The sequence below is a fragment of the Neolamprologus multifasciatus genome, chromosome 7 (genome assembly GCF_963576455.1).
Source record: "Neolamprologus multifasciatus chromosome 7, fNeoMul1.2, whole genome shotgun sequence".
Lineage (NCBI taxonomy): Eukaryota > Metazoa > Chordata > Actinopteri > Cichliformes > Cichlidae > Neolamprologus > Neolamprologus multifasciatus.
This window is the reverse complement of record NC_140445.1, coordinates 7,675,927-7,691,053: the sequence shown is the minus strand read 5'-3', so window position 1 is coordinate 7,691,053 and position 15,127 is coordinate 7,675,927. Positions and strand designations below refer to the sequence as shown.

The following is a 15,127-nucleotide window of genomic DNA, read 5'->3' as shown; positions in this document are numbered from 1 at the left end:
GAAACACCTCTCCATTTAAAAAATTCAACTTGCACAGTAAATACTCCCTATTTCCAGTTAAACAGCTAGACATACAAAAGAAGTGATGCAAAATATGTTTGTATGGCTTTCATTTTTAGGCAGCTAGAAGCTGCATGATGTGTCATGGAATGCCACGGGAATAACATGTACTCTGTGTATACATTTCAAGTTACACCCATAAGCTAATAAGTCGTTTTGAAACTTAAAAATAAGCTCACATCTCGGGTCTCAGACAGTACTGAGAAAAAGCCCTAAATTCAAGAATTTGAATTGATTAGAATTTCGTAGAGATATCTTGATTGTAATTTTCTTGTCCAAGTCCAGATTTGTATTAGTGTAATCTGAAAATACTCATTTTTATGATTCTAGTTTTCTTTGTAAGAACTGACAGCATATACAAACTTTTCTTCAATGCGATTTCCAGAATAAAAGAAATTATTGAACTTTCCATGCAGTAAGTGTAATAAGTTACATTATCTTCTCTCACTGAGGCAACTTTGAAATATAAAGTGCTCTAACACTGGAAAGGGGATCAGATAATTAACTGAAAATGAGTTGCTGCTTATTTTACCAGATAACAGGATACTGACTCATATACCTTTTTCACTCACTTTAATAATTTTACTACCTTGACCCTTTGACTGCTAACATGTGGATAGCTTTAGCTTGTTTTTTTGTTGTTGTTGTTTTCCACACTGGTACCCTACGGACTCTACTTTGGCAGATTTTGTGTCTTCATTGACAGTAAAGAGCCTTCATGCTAACAATATGTTAGCATGTGGCTGTAAGTGTGCATGACTATTTGCCTTGAGAAATCAGAGGGTCACCTCCTGATCACTGATATGAGCCAATTCCAATCCCTGGGCGGTTGATTGGTGTATCTCTACAGTTTTGTTGGGCTGCAGCCTATAAGTCGATGATTTGACTCATCAACTGGATCAAAGCTTTTGTCTACAACTTTTTAAATCAATCTAAACTGGTTTAAGCAGAAATCACATGGACTTCAATGCTCTTTAATCCTTCAGTTTGAATGAGGTGGCGTCATGTGTAGCAGAACTAAGCTGTGGATCTGTTGCTTTGGGTTGCTTCAAGCTGCTTACACTGAAACTAAATAGAACTCCAACTTTTTATTCGCTATCGTAGATGTAGATGAATTAAATCACTTTTACTGAAATGCTCTAGTGCAGCGGTCCCCAACCCCCGGGCCTCGGACCAGTATCGGTCCGTGAGTCGTTTGGTACCGGGCCGCGAGAATTGAGGCTCAGGTGTGAAATGTATGGTTTTCAGGGATTTTATCGGTTTTCAGCGTTATTTTGTTATCGTTTTTATCGTTAACTCTGTTTTCCTGGGTCTTTTCACATGTGTTATGAATAATTCTTCTTTTTTTTGGTACGGTACTAGTTTTATTTTGTTGTATTTATCCGCGACACCTTAAAGGCCGGTCCGTGAAAATATTGTCGGGCATAAACCGGTCCGTGGCGCAAAAAAGGTTGGGGACCGCTGCTCTAGTGTAGCAGTTAGCTAGTTAGATTGGTTGTTGCCATAAAATGAATTGTAACAGTTGTCAAATAGGTTGGTACATAGCTGACAACCTTGACTTCTGCACAACACAACTGATGGTCCCAAGCCCATTATTATGAAATTCCACAAAGAAACCTTGGCAAGGCACACCTGTGAAGTGAAACCATTTCAGGCATAACTGCATCATGAAGCTCATTGAGAAAAGGCCAAGGGTTTGCAGTGCAGTCAACAAAGCAAAGGGTGGCTACTGCCAGAAATCTAACATATAACACGTTTATTATCATTTTTTTTCTTTTTCTTTGCTACATGCTTCATATATTTGACTGGTAGTCTATGTATACTCAAAAAATGTTTATTATCATAAATATCATTAAAAGTTGTTGTGGGTCATTTAATTAAAATAAAAAATATTGTGCATATTTTATAGCATAAATATTGCAGTGAACCATTGGTACCATGCCTAGAGTGGCAAGCTATACCACTGCAGAAACTTAAGGCTAACCTATTTTGCATAAACATAAAATTGAACACTAATAATTAAATGAAAGAAGTGAAGAATATCTGTCAGAGGTAAAGGAAACAGCATTGGTAAAATAAGTATAAATAGAGCCACTGTAAAAGACTAGATTTGAGTTGCTTCAATGGCTTAGTCACTGGTTACTGGTTTCATCATCACTGGTTATTACAAAACCTTTCTTAGCCATATACTAGTGGAATTATTAAACCGTCTTTGGAAAAAGCTTTTTTGGTTTAAAAAAAAAAAAAGTGCTGCTGACTTTGTGCAGATTGGCCACATTAATCTAGAAAGCAGAGAGAGGATTAATTAACATGGACACTCAACTGGTTTAATTTGACTGAAAAATGATTGTAGAGCACTGACTAAAAATAATCTTGTTTTTATTTGGTTTTCTCTCTTCAGATGTTTTATTTGTTGTAGGTCGTTGTGCTGCTGCAAATTTTTAATCTAAAACTGGGGAAATTTGATTAAAATTTATGTCTACGTATTTCTTTTTCATTATTATTTCATTGATGTGATAAGTCATATTAATAGATTTGCATGTTAGCCCTAGCGGCTGTGTGTGTGCATGCGTGCGTGCGTGCGTGCGTGTGTGTGTGTGTGTGTGTGAGAGAGAGAGAGAGAGTGCATCAGTCTTTTTGTTCATTGCTTTGGTGATGAAATATTTCTGCATCTGTTGGATGGAGTGTCAAAGTTCTGTGCAGATATTTTTGTTCTCATCTTTTGAAGGATGGAACCCGCTGATGTATTCCTTTAGTCTTTTTCATTATATATTCCAACGCTAGATAACAGTCAAATCAATGCAGACATAAGTGAGAGCTGAATAACTTTGGTGATCTCTTAATTTTTTATATTGTGCCAGCATCAGGTGCATTTTAAGTTTACCTGCTATTATTGTTGAGCACAAAAGCTTGCTATGACAAAGTCCAGCATCACAGAGATGCTAGCATGTCTATGCACTGCAAAGCTGTGTTCACACATGCCCTGCTGCCCTAAATTTTTGTAGACTTGACTGATGTGTCTTTTACTCCTCTTACTTTGTAAATGTAACTTATTTGAAAAGCATGGAACATTTGAATAAGACCAACCACGTGGCCCAAAGCAGGCATTTATTACTGATCTTTATGTTATTACTACTTTGTAATATGCCAAATGCATTCAAGTGGCAATAATGCTGACTTGTTCAAATGAGTAAAAAGATTTTTTGCTGTAATTTTAAGCCGGTCTACATGAAAATGATGCAGACCAACTGCTTATCCTTGTTTGCCACTTTGGATGTTTCAGCTCATGGACTCAGTAAATCACAATGACTAGTCAGAAGAATCTGAAGACACTCTACTTCTGCCAACCCTCGTTAATATATGAGCATCAGCTCAGAATTTGCAAAGCTAGCTGGATTAAAGATTTGAGAAGAAGCTGATCCGAGTGTTTAAATGTACTGGACGCTCAGTAATGACATGTAAATCTAATATTTTTGTCTCTTGTTGTGTGCAGATACATGGGCATTGGCCTGTCTGCTCAGGGAGTCAACATGAACAGACTGCCTGGTGAGTACAACTTGAATAATGTCATTGTATTATAACCAGTAGGCTGAAAAGATAGACATTTTTTTTTAGATATACTGATGAATATATTATAGTCAAGGTTGCACAGTGGTGCAGTGGCTAGCAAGAAGATGCAAGGTTTGAATATCCTGCTCTGAAATTGTCTTTATTTCAAAGGCATGAATGTTAGGTTGATTGATTGATGAGTCTAAATTGGCAGAAGATGTAGTGGTGTGTGTGTGGTTGTCTGTCTCTTTACTTTAGCGATGGACCAACAACCTGTCCAGAGTGTACTCTGCTTTTCACCTTGAGACGGCTGGGATGTGTCCCAGCTAAGATGCATAACCAGTTAGGAAAATGGATGGATGAATGTGGGTGGGCGTATAGCTGTCAGAATATCTAATGAAAAGATAGTAGGCCTACAATTTGGGGTCTGTGTTAGGAGTAGTTAGCAAAATAGGGTTAAATAAGGATTCCCTAGTTTACTCAACAACCCATGGTATGGCAAGAGCATCATCATGCCATTGTTCACCAACAACATTGGCTTGCTGATCTGATGCCAGCATTTCTGCCACTTAGCAGTCAGAGTGGACGGGTGCTTTGGCTGGCTGGGAAGATGAACATCCCGCGTCACTCTTTTTTTGTTCCATTTTGATTACACACAGCACAGTACACTCAATACAATGAAGGAGCTACAGAGGGGCTTTCCAAAACCTTGAACCTTTCTAATTACTTACTGGCGAACAGCCTTAACCCCCAGCCCTTACAGGCTTAGATTACAATCAAAGACTGACACTGTTTACTTTAGCCTTGTTTCTATTTTCTCATGTATATTGCAAACCCTGGTAAAGGGTTCATTATTAGGAGATTGAGATATTTTTAGAGCTAAAGTAGCAGTGGAGATAATGTGGATGCATGTGTGGAGGGAATATACTAAAGGTGGATGAAAGGGATGAAGAAGAAATTGATTTTTGAGTATAAATCAGAAGCTGGAAAAGTACCAACATTTTTGAGATGCAGGAATGAAAACAGGTGGAGAGGATGATGCTCAGGGTTTCTGCTGTAATTAGATGCAGTTTGTCTGACGGCTGCAGTAGAGAACATGTCAGGACATGTTACTGAGCTGTCATACAGATCAGTGACAGATGACGTGGACTTATTGCACCCTCGTGGTGATCCACTTATTACTTTGTAATGACAGATTGCTCGTTTGTATTTTATGTCGAGTTTATTTTTGGTCCAGAGCCTTAGCCAACACCCAGTGAAATTACTACTATATGCAAAGATTTCAACGACTGTGTTTTGTGTCAATCTAAGGGTGTCCTCATAGGCAGTTTCACCTTACATCATGTATTATGGGGCTTTCAGATAATAAAGAAACTGCAGTGATTGGACCCTTTTTAAAAACATTAAAAAAACATTGTACCCATCTTGCATTTGGTTTAGCTCAGTTACCTCTCAGTTAAATCTAGTACTTCAAGCATAGACAGTACCATTGTACTCACGGCAAACACAGAAATCCCCCCGATGGTTACTCAGAAGAATGCAGCTTTAAAGCATTTGCATGTTGGCTTCACTTTGTGGACACATTAGATAGGTAGATGGCCATAGTTTGCATGGAACATGCCGACTTGTCTGGCCAACTACCCGCCAAGCCGCGGTGGAAGTTTAAAAAGTGCAATGCAAACCCGAAAAAGAGAATGCTCACCTTCAGAGTAAAAGTTGTGCCTTACCACTGCAACCAACACATTCCAAAATGTACAGCTTTTACTTTGAAAGTGAATGGTTACCCCAACTTTCATTGATTGATAGCCAGCAACTTCCAGTAGCCACTTGCCAACCAGTCAGTGAATACACATTTTTCTCTACTGTGAATGCTGAGCTCATAAACTGGTCTCTAGGCCTGTGTGACTGGAGCCTATTCTGTCTGTGACTTCAGTGCAGTGGTTATATTGTTACAGTGATGACATGTCACATAATGTACATTTCTGGTCAGCCCACAATGAAAATCATCATTACTCACTGAATTTTCCACCAGTTTTCACCTAGCTTAGTATTTATTTCTATCAAGAAGAATTAGATTCCTACAATAAAGATCAATAAAGTTGTGGAGAATTACACTTGCAGCTTTAATGAAATCAGTTGTTTATAAAAGTCTCCTACTCAACAAATCAGTTGTCTTACACTTCTGCTAACTTTGTTTACGTGTGTGAACAGCTCAGACAGCAGTCACTTCTATAATCCCGAGAACAAAGGTGCTGCTATAAAGATTTAATAAGAAACAAGCCTTTGTCTGCTAACACATAAACATTTTATTGTCTAAATGCTGTACATAGACAGTAGGCAATGCATTCATATGGGAGGTCAACATATCAGTTTTATTCCTTGTCCTCCACTTTTCCACTGAATTATTTTGTATTGTTTTGTTTTATCTGGACGTGTGTTAATGGTCAACCAGCAACCTCCGGTGACACAGGAGGAAACATAGTGGCCACTTAGCTGCTGATAACCTCACTTAAGCCCCTTCCCTCTCCCCAACCAGGGCCCGTGTGGGGCTATTTGCTTATTGAATGGTTAAGATCTGTGCGGTGGCTGAGGTTTGTGGAATGCTGTGGAGGCTGGTGGCAGCCAGTTCAGCAGAGTCTAGATGCACACATACACAAAGATCCCTCATTCTCCTCTCTTCTTGATTCGCATGTGTTAGACGTCACACAAAGGCCCGGAACAATGTGGAAAAGCGTTGCATGGATGGATGCTTTTTTCACAACTGGTTACAGATCAGTTATGAAAGTATCTTTTGTAACTAGGATTTTACTACAGATGGCGTGTAGCCCTGGTACACAGATTACTGATGATTGCCTTAACTCGGACTAACTCGGCGTGTTTGTGTGTCCGTGTGTGTTTGTCCCAAACTGTGGAGATTTATCTCTGTGTGTCCTGGGCTTCACTGATTGCATCGCTCAGTGTTTATGTTTGTTCCCACTCATCCGTGCATCTGTGCACACTTTCACAGCATGTTGCACATGTTGTGTGTGTGCTGGTGAAGTGTATAATGTTCTATATGTGCTGTGAGTGTATATGTATGGTGATTGTGAAGGTGTCTTTGTGCAAAGATGTGTTTCTGTTATTTTAATTTTGAATGGAAACATTATTAGACATTCCAGTTATTATAATGCAATAGAACTGAGCCCACAAACTGCAACATCCAAAATGATCAAACTGCTAAATTAACACTTATTTGTCAAATACTGAATATGACATCCTTAATCAAGGGAGCAATTATTGCAAGGTTGTTGTATTTAACTTTTTTAGCCAGTAATGGCAAAAAACACCCGTATCAGACCTGTGAAATTGAAAATCTTGCACTCAGAAATTCTTCTTGAGTTAAAGCTCTGAAGTGTTATATAAGTTCCCTGTGAGGTGGAATTACCATCATAAATCAGAAGATTCAAAACTAAGTTTTGAAAGCTATGGTCTTGAAATTGCTATGCTGAATAGCACACTTTCCTGGTTTCATTTATCCTGTTAAAACTCTGTCTGATGGGGTGACCCGATGGTTGATTGTCTAGGGCAGCGGTCCCCAACCCCCGGGCCTCGGACCGGTACCGGTCCATGAGTCATTTAGTACCGGGCCGCGAGAGTTGGGGCTCAGGTCTGAAATGTATGGTTTTCAGGGTTTTTATCGGTTTTCAGCGTTATTTTGTTAATGTTTTTATCGTTAACTCGCTTTTCCTGGGTTTTTTCATGTGGGTTATGAATAAATCTTCTTTTTTTTGGTACCGGTACTAGTTTTATTTTGTTGTATTTATCCGCGACACCTTAAAGGCCGGTCTGTGAAAATATTGTCGGGCATAAACCGGTCCGTGGTGCAAAAAAGGTTGGGGACCGCTGGTCTAGGGCACACACCACTTTCTAAAAAATGCTCTCAGCAGCTGACTCTCTGCTCAACCTTTGCTGCATGACTTTGCCCTGCCTGCTTTACAAAAAACACACTTTTCTAGTCTGTCTCTGCTGCATCTCTTTAATGAAAGGCAAAGTGCTAAAAAAAAATCTTAAAAAAAGAAAACCTGTCAGATGTACCAGAGTTCAAAGCTGAAACTGAAGATTCAAGCATCTCTGAAAAGTCAGTTAAAAGAGCGAGTATTTCATGCTTGTAAAGTTTCAGATCTTTGAAGATGCATCTTTATAGAACTGCAAATATTCTAAGTTAGGGATTTTCTTTTTTTCAGAGGAGAGAAATTTTAATCAGGGCCAAAGGAAAAGCCCAAGAAATTTAATAAATATATGTTTGTCAATTGGTTTCTTCTTTTTTAAAAACAAAATTCTTAACTGCTCAGAAATTAAAGTAAAACCAGTGTTGTGTAGGTATTACTTGTGTCCTCACTGCCGGCAGGAGCTACCTTGGGTCATGTGGTTCTGTGGTTTTTCTTTACATCATAACTGTGGATGTTCATTTTTTATGGGATCTGGAACCACACATAAATCATATTCTTTTCTTCTTTTAATGTAAAATATTCATTTTTATAAAATTATTGGATTTGAAATAAATTTTGTAAAAGGTGAGTTCAGATTTTACTCAAGTAAGTAAAAAACTGGGGCACTGTGTAAAATGTTAATAAAAACAGAATACAGTAATATACATGATAGAAGATTAAACTTGCGTGTTAAAAGAATTATATCAAATGTTTAATGATACCAACACATCCTTAAAAACTTAGGACGGGGCTTTGTTTTCCACTGTGTAGCATCCCCTCTCCTTTTAACAACAGTCCGTACATATTAACTGAGGAGATCAGCTGCTGGACTGAAGATCTGGGCTGTAAACAAGCCAATTTTTCACCTGGACTCTTCTACTATGAATCCAGTGTGGCTTAGCATTGTCTTGCTGAATTATGAAATACCTTCCCTGAAAAAAAAACACATTTTTAGGTGGGAGCGCATGTTTCTTTAAAACCTGTATATATCTTTCAGCATTGATGTCTTTCCACATGTGCAAGCTGCCAATTCCATAGTCAGTAATGCATTTTGTCACAGTTTTGACCTTAGTGCTGGTAACAAGTTGGATGGTCATTTTTCTATTTAATCAGAAAACATGGCATTCATGTTTCCAAAAATCCAAATTTAGTTTTTTCTGCTCGTTTTTACATCTGTGAAATTCATGCCAATGCTCTATTACACCCTATCATTTTACTGGCCTCTTGCCAGCTAGCATAGTTAGTTGCCCGGGTGCCCCCTTTTGGGGGGACATGTTGCTGCCATCATTTTCAAAACAACCTAATATTTTTCATGAAATAATAACATATCTCTGTTTAATTCTTCTGTTTTGTTTTTTTTAGAATTATGGTTATACATCAAAAATGTAATAAAGTACTGTCCTTGTGTATGTGTTTGTGCGTCCTGTGATAGTACAATGTTCTCCACTGCTGACCTCTGTGCCTGATCCTGCTGTGGGGGCCTGCCCATTTCATTAGCATGTTGGAGCAGCGAGCCTGGCTTTAGAGGCAATATCCCTGTCAGCAGATTAATCTAATACCTCACCACGCACACACGCACACACACACAAACACACACACACGTGTATATACACTTATGCACAAAAAACACATGGAGGGACAGAGGACAATATGTGCTGTGTAAGTTGAAAGAAATACCCCAATGCACAGGATACAGATACAAAGATGCATGTCCAGCTGAGCCTAGTATTTTATGACATGCTCACAGACACACATGTGCACATACAAGTACGCATCTAATATCTCGGCTCACCCATGACCTACTTTTCCTAACCCTGCTTTGCTTTTTGGCAACAACATGTAAGCTGCAAGTGAGGAGAAACACAACAAAGCTGAAGCTGAACACAGTCCGGTTCAGGTCACTTTCAGGGTGCTCAGTTCACGTTGAGCCATTCATGCAAAACTTAAGGTTTCATTGAGTTAAAGTCAAGGTCTGATTTTTGTGACGTTTACCAATTTTCCTTGTGCTATAGAAGAATACTTCCATATAACTTTAGATCAAGTCTGTGCGATTAACCAGACAGCTGATATAATTCACTCGGGCAAAGAGGCGGTGATCTATGTGACTTTCTCACTCAGACAGTATGAGACTGCATTTTAGCTTTGGAAGAGATACAGGAATTAATAACAGATCAATACTAGTATCATTTTATTTGTCTTAGACAGGTAGGATAATATAGACATTTCATCCTATATGGTCGTTTTACATCCTCTCAAAGAGCGGTATAGAATTATTTAGGTTAGACTGTACTGTATGGTGGTTGCATCTTGCAGTCTGTAGCACTCCATACTGTGCCAAGCTATGTGTAAAGCATATACTTTTATTTTGAAGGGTCATATGGGTTGTTATTGCCTTGGATTATTGGCTTTGCTGGTCCCACTTTTGTCAGTTATACTGTACCACTTAATTTTTTTGGTGTTTACTTGTGTAATGATTCCAAACAACACGTAAAACATAAAAACAAGAAAACTTTTAATAGAAATGTACTGAAGCACATTTTCAGCAAGTTGTCCGGTAGCACACTAGGCTAACTAGTGCAGAGCTTCCCAAATTGTGGGGCCCTCCCCCTAGGGGGGGTGCAGAGCCATTGCAGGGGGGGGCGGGGTATGAAAAGGGGAAAAAAAACCCACTTGGACACTGCTAGCACGAGGCGCCCACTCAAACGCAAAGCAGGAGATGAAGCATCGCAGAATATGTTTCCAAACCAACTTCATTCTAAGCCAAAGACTAGAAAATATGGTGAAGCATATCTTCCCTTTGGTTTCACCTGCACAAGTGCCGAGGTAGGTCTCCCCTGCAGAATTGTGTTTCCCTTCGTGGGGAGCAGCGCTGGGCTCTGCACATCACGGACAAACAGTATCCCACATTCCTGATTTTTAGTTCACACACACTTGTTGTAATGACTAACTACTCCTGACATTTTGGAGATGTTAGCTCTTTATACAGTGAAGTTACAGTGGGATACAAATAACATCAGGTCGTTCCTGCCACGATTTGTTCCCTTGGTGCAAATCACGGACAAACAGTATCCCACAGTTGTTTATGTTTTTGAACCCATTTTGCACAGAGAGGCATTTTTTGAAAAATGTATTGATAGCAATGTTGAATATTATTACACAGGAAAAAAAACAAGTGCACGTAAAATAATTACACCGTGACGCCTCTGCCTTTCTAAATGGAGGGACAGTAACAGAAACAGCTGCGTTTTCAAAAATACCCGTGTAGGTGTGGACGTAGCGTAAAAGAGTTAGTAGTTTATTTTATTACTACCTGTAATTTATTGCAGGTTACTTGTATTTGCTTAATTGTTTACTAAATGTTTGAGGGGGGAGGCGAACATTTTTCTTGTAAAACAAAGGGGGACCTCGCAAGTTTATCATCTAATAATTCTTATTGAATAGTTAGTACAGCTGATACCTGATGTGCATTGACAACATCATCCATGGTAGGATCAGTTGCACTCTTAAAAATTTCCCTCAAAAGGGAGAACTCATCAGAGCAATCTTCTAATAAATAAAGTCATACAACCGTAGTTACTACCTTCATACCACATCTGTGAAGCATCTGTTTTTATGTTTATTTTTCAAAATAGAAATGCTGATCTCCAACGTCTTCATTCTGAATTGTGGACTGGGCTGTGCCACTTCTCTTTCTATTATCCTGGTTGTGAATGAAGTAGAACAAACCACTGTATGAAATCTTCAGGTTTTCTTGGGCAATTTCCTATAGGGAATACCCATTATTTCTTAAAACATGTCTGATTGATTTAAACAAAAAGCTGCTTTTTTAGGAGCATTTTAAGACTGTAATCAGACTCAAATTGTAGTTTTATCATGAAAAACTTGCATTAAGTTAGATTTAAAAAAAAAAAAAAAAAAAAAAGACTGTTCAGACTGATCCCAAACCTTTTTAAGCAATATTGTAACTGCAAGAACTTTGCTGGTAAAGTGGGATCCACGGTGTATTAGAGATAAATGGGAAATAGTATTTTTGAACAGGGCAGCTGTAGCAAGACAGGAACTAAATTGAGTGTCTTAGAAAGATGCAAGTCATTACACGGGTGCTTTAATACTAGTTGTAGATATTAAAGCACCATACAACTGTCACGCTGGAGGCTGCTTTGGGAAAAGTGAATGTTTGACAATTACAAAATAAACAGATGACATATGGGTAGCGTTAACATTGATAATAGGTTATGAAATACCCAAGAACCCTGCGGTGCTATATTTGGCTACACACGAGAGCTGAGGAAAGCTACCTTGTCTTAGTTGCAACAGAAGAGGCAGACTTGAGCAAAGTGGGAGTAACTGTCTGGACATTACTGATGAAATAAATGATGTGGAAAGACACACAAAAAAAGTGGACTCCCTAGAAAACCCATTGCAGTTGCAATTTAAAAACTATTACATGTGTAATAGTTTTTAATAAAAGTTTCTGTAAAGTGTCCTTCACATATACTTTTTAGTGTTTCTTCTTGAATGTTCTGAAAAACTGTGGAATATAGATTTACAGAAGTCTATGAGGTCAGCTGTAGACACACTAAAACATTTGGTTGCATGCCTGGGCTACTGGATCCTCCCAAGTGGTCCCACGATGAGCCCAGAAGGCATAAGATGTGTCTTTTTGTGGTCCATAACAATGTATGTCAGCAACTGCTAGTCAATTTTAGTTTAAACCATCTTGTACTTAATATTTGATTCAGGATTAACTTTTTCATTCTGTCATTTGGCACTATTATTTTTTAGTGTGGTTACATTAGCCTCAACTGTAAATGCACTGCTAATTAGCAAATGTTAGGTTTCTAATTCAGAAGCCTAAGATGCTAAATGTTTATAAATGTAGTTTGAAGCTTGTGGACATAGCTATAACTGTTGGTGCTGTGTCACAAGCACATATTGGTTAATCCAAAGGGCTCTCAAGTCCAAATGAATCAGTTAATTGGAATGTGACCAACTGGTATTTTATTTCACTGGAAACATTATTTCACAATGGTAAAACGAGAGTGTATAAGAGGGATTAGGCTGGCTGGCTTCCCCATCCCTAGGACTCAAGTAGATGGCTTTTCTTTGGAAGTTTCTTAGCATGTTATTAGGAAATTTCTTGGGATGCACTGATACATGGGTCAAATAGCAGTAATGGCTGATGTTAGCCTTATTGACTGATATCAGCGTATAGGATGGTATTTACCGATAACGAAAGCAGATACATATCTGTTGTGTTAAATTTTCAGACTTCGTTGACTTGATACAAAGGATAAAAAAAATCTTCAAAAATAAAGAAACTGAAAAATAACATCGGTTTCAGCTTTGGCTGTCGTTTTAAGCACCGTTATCAGCCTGGAATTTAACACTCTGCTTATCTGTAGAAATTACGGATCTGTAGAAACTTAAAAAAAATCAACAAATATAGAATTTATTGCACTGTATGCTAAGTTCTTACTCATTTGCCTTAATAAGCTACCAGTGACTCACCTTTGTTGTATACACATACATCACTACCAGCAGGAACAAGAAATGGGTTTATGTAATTAGTACATCATGAGATCTTCCTCTCTTCCCCTGGTGCCCTTTAGTCTTCTGGTGCAGCCTCCTGTGCTGCTGTTCCTGTTGGCAGTGACTCACCAGTTTCTTTACACAGACAAAGTCCTCCTGCTGGCCATCCGGGAGGACGGCCTGCAGACTCAGAAAGTGTCAGTTTTTATGAGCCGCCTTGTGGGCAGCGGCAGTCAGATGGGAAAATTTGAGTTGCTGAAGTCAATGAGTAACTCTCTTCTTTCCTGTTAGCAGTGACCTCAAGCAAGCCACTTCACCCCAGCTGCTTATACTTTTCATACTGAGCTGCTCCCAATTTATGCGTGCAGCAGTAAGACTGTGTGTTTGTCACCGAGGTTTTGATTACTGACACGTTTTTCACATGGTTCAAGTATGAGATGCAAGAACTAATCCTAATCCTTGTCCTATTTTAGGATGGGACAAGCACTCATACGGTTACCATGGAGATGATGGACACTCCTTCTGCTCCTCTGGGACCGGCCAACCATACGGGCCGACATTCACCACGGGTGATGTAATTGGCTGCTGCGTCAACCTCATTAACAACACTTGCTTTTACACCAAAAATGGCATCAGTTTAGGTTGGTGTACATGTTAAGATCATTTTATTTTAAATTAATTGATAGAATGTCATTTAGCATCAACTGGAACCAATGTGTGTGTACGTTCTTAACTCTAACTGGGTTTGTCTTTCTGTACTTTAGGTGTTGCCTTCACAGACCTCCCAGTAAGTATTCATTATAGCCATGTTTTCCCATCATAACCCTTCAGCACTTTCCTTTTATTAATACGCCCAATTTTAATAATTTTTGTTTCGTGTAAGTGATATCAACTGTGCAGCTGGCCATCTAATTGCAGTTTATTTTGCCATTTGGGGTCAGAAAACCTTTCTGTGTTTTTGGATCCAGTGGCTGATATGACTGTAATATTTCAAAAAGGAAAAAAAAACATTTTATTGGAGAGATTGGTTTAAACTAGACTACAGTCTTCACAGTTCAAAGTAGCTGTACACGCAGAAACCAAACAGCATCTAACCCAAGCAGCCTTCATCTGAGTGCTGATGTTAGTTTCATATCCTGTTAGTGGGTTGTTTTTTTTTGTTTTTTTGCAAAAAACCAACAAACAGCTGTTTACCCAGTGACTCTTGTCTATTATGGAACCTGAGGTATTCCATAACAAAAGTGCTTTTGATGACATTTGATTTTGGGAAACCCAAGTTTATGTATTTTTACTCTAGATCGTTTTGGTGTGAGTTACTCAGTTAGCAAGTTTTTAATTTTGTAGAACAAATTTGCACTTCGTGGTCTTTAATGCACAAAAATACATTTGGGGAACTCTGCATTAATGTTTCTTTTCAAAAACTGTGACCAAGTTACATCAAAAGTCCACAGACTTTATTTTGAGCAGTTTCATGTAAGAACTATTTCGATTGTTTACAGCCACTAAAATACAGACGTGTGCAGCTAGTTAGCATTAAAGCTCCGCCAAGAGAGACACCATCAGTGTTTCCATCCTGTCACAATTTAACTGCCATGAACAGCTCATCACACATTGCAGAGTTGGGATGGGACGCAGTGTAAAATGCAAATAAATATGAAATGCAGTAAATTGAAAATCATATAAACCCATATTTTATTCACAACACAACATTTAAAACATGTGAAATGTTTAAATTGACAAAATGCACCATTTTGAATTTGATGGGAGCAACACCTCTCAAAATGTTTGACAGGGCCATGTTTCCCACTGCGTGGCATCCCTTCTTCTTTTAACAACAGTCTGAAAACTGAGGAGGAATATTGTCCCAATCTTGTCTGATGTAGCATTCAGGGTGCTCAAAAGTCCTGGATCTTCTGTGCTGATTTTTTTCTATTCACCAAATGTCTCCAAAAAGTTGATTCTGTTCATCTGGACGAAGCGTTTTGTGGGAGAAACGTTTCGTCACTCATCCAAGTGAC

The 15,127-nt window shown here is 38.6% G+C and overlaps 1 protein-coding gene and 1 long non-coding RNA gene across 3 annotated transcripts in view; both read left to right on the top strand.

Annotated features, from left to right (window-relative positions):
* The window catches only part of ranbp10 (RAN binding protein 10), a 41,871-nt gene that overhangs the window by 12,896 nt on the left and 13,848 nt on the right, over positions 1–15,127 (top strand). For both annotated transcript variants that reach the window (XR_014874846.1, XM_085164682.1), the window contains exons 3-5: positions 3,554–3,606; positions 13,583–13,750; positions 13,874–13,896. Coding sequence is in view for 1 of the 2 variants with exons in the window: in XM_085164682.1 (XP_085020808.1) it covers positions 3,554–3,606; positions 13,583–13,750; positions 13,874–13,896 (244 nt within the window). In the remaining variant the exon portion in view is untranslated. The remainder of the gene's footprint in view (positions 1–3,553; positions 3,607–13,582; positions 13,751–13,873; positions 13,897–15,127) is intronic.
* LOC146513682 (uncharacterized) lies at positions 3,613–13,278 on the top strand. The gene is made up of 2 exons (XR_014874848.1): positions 3,613–7,893; positions 7,941–13,278. It is a non-coding gene; the product is annotated as an uncharacterized LOC146513682 (long non-coding RNA).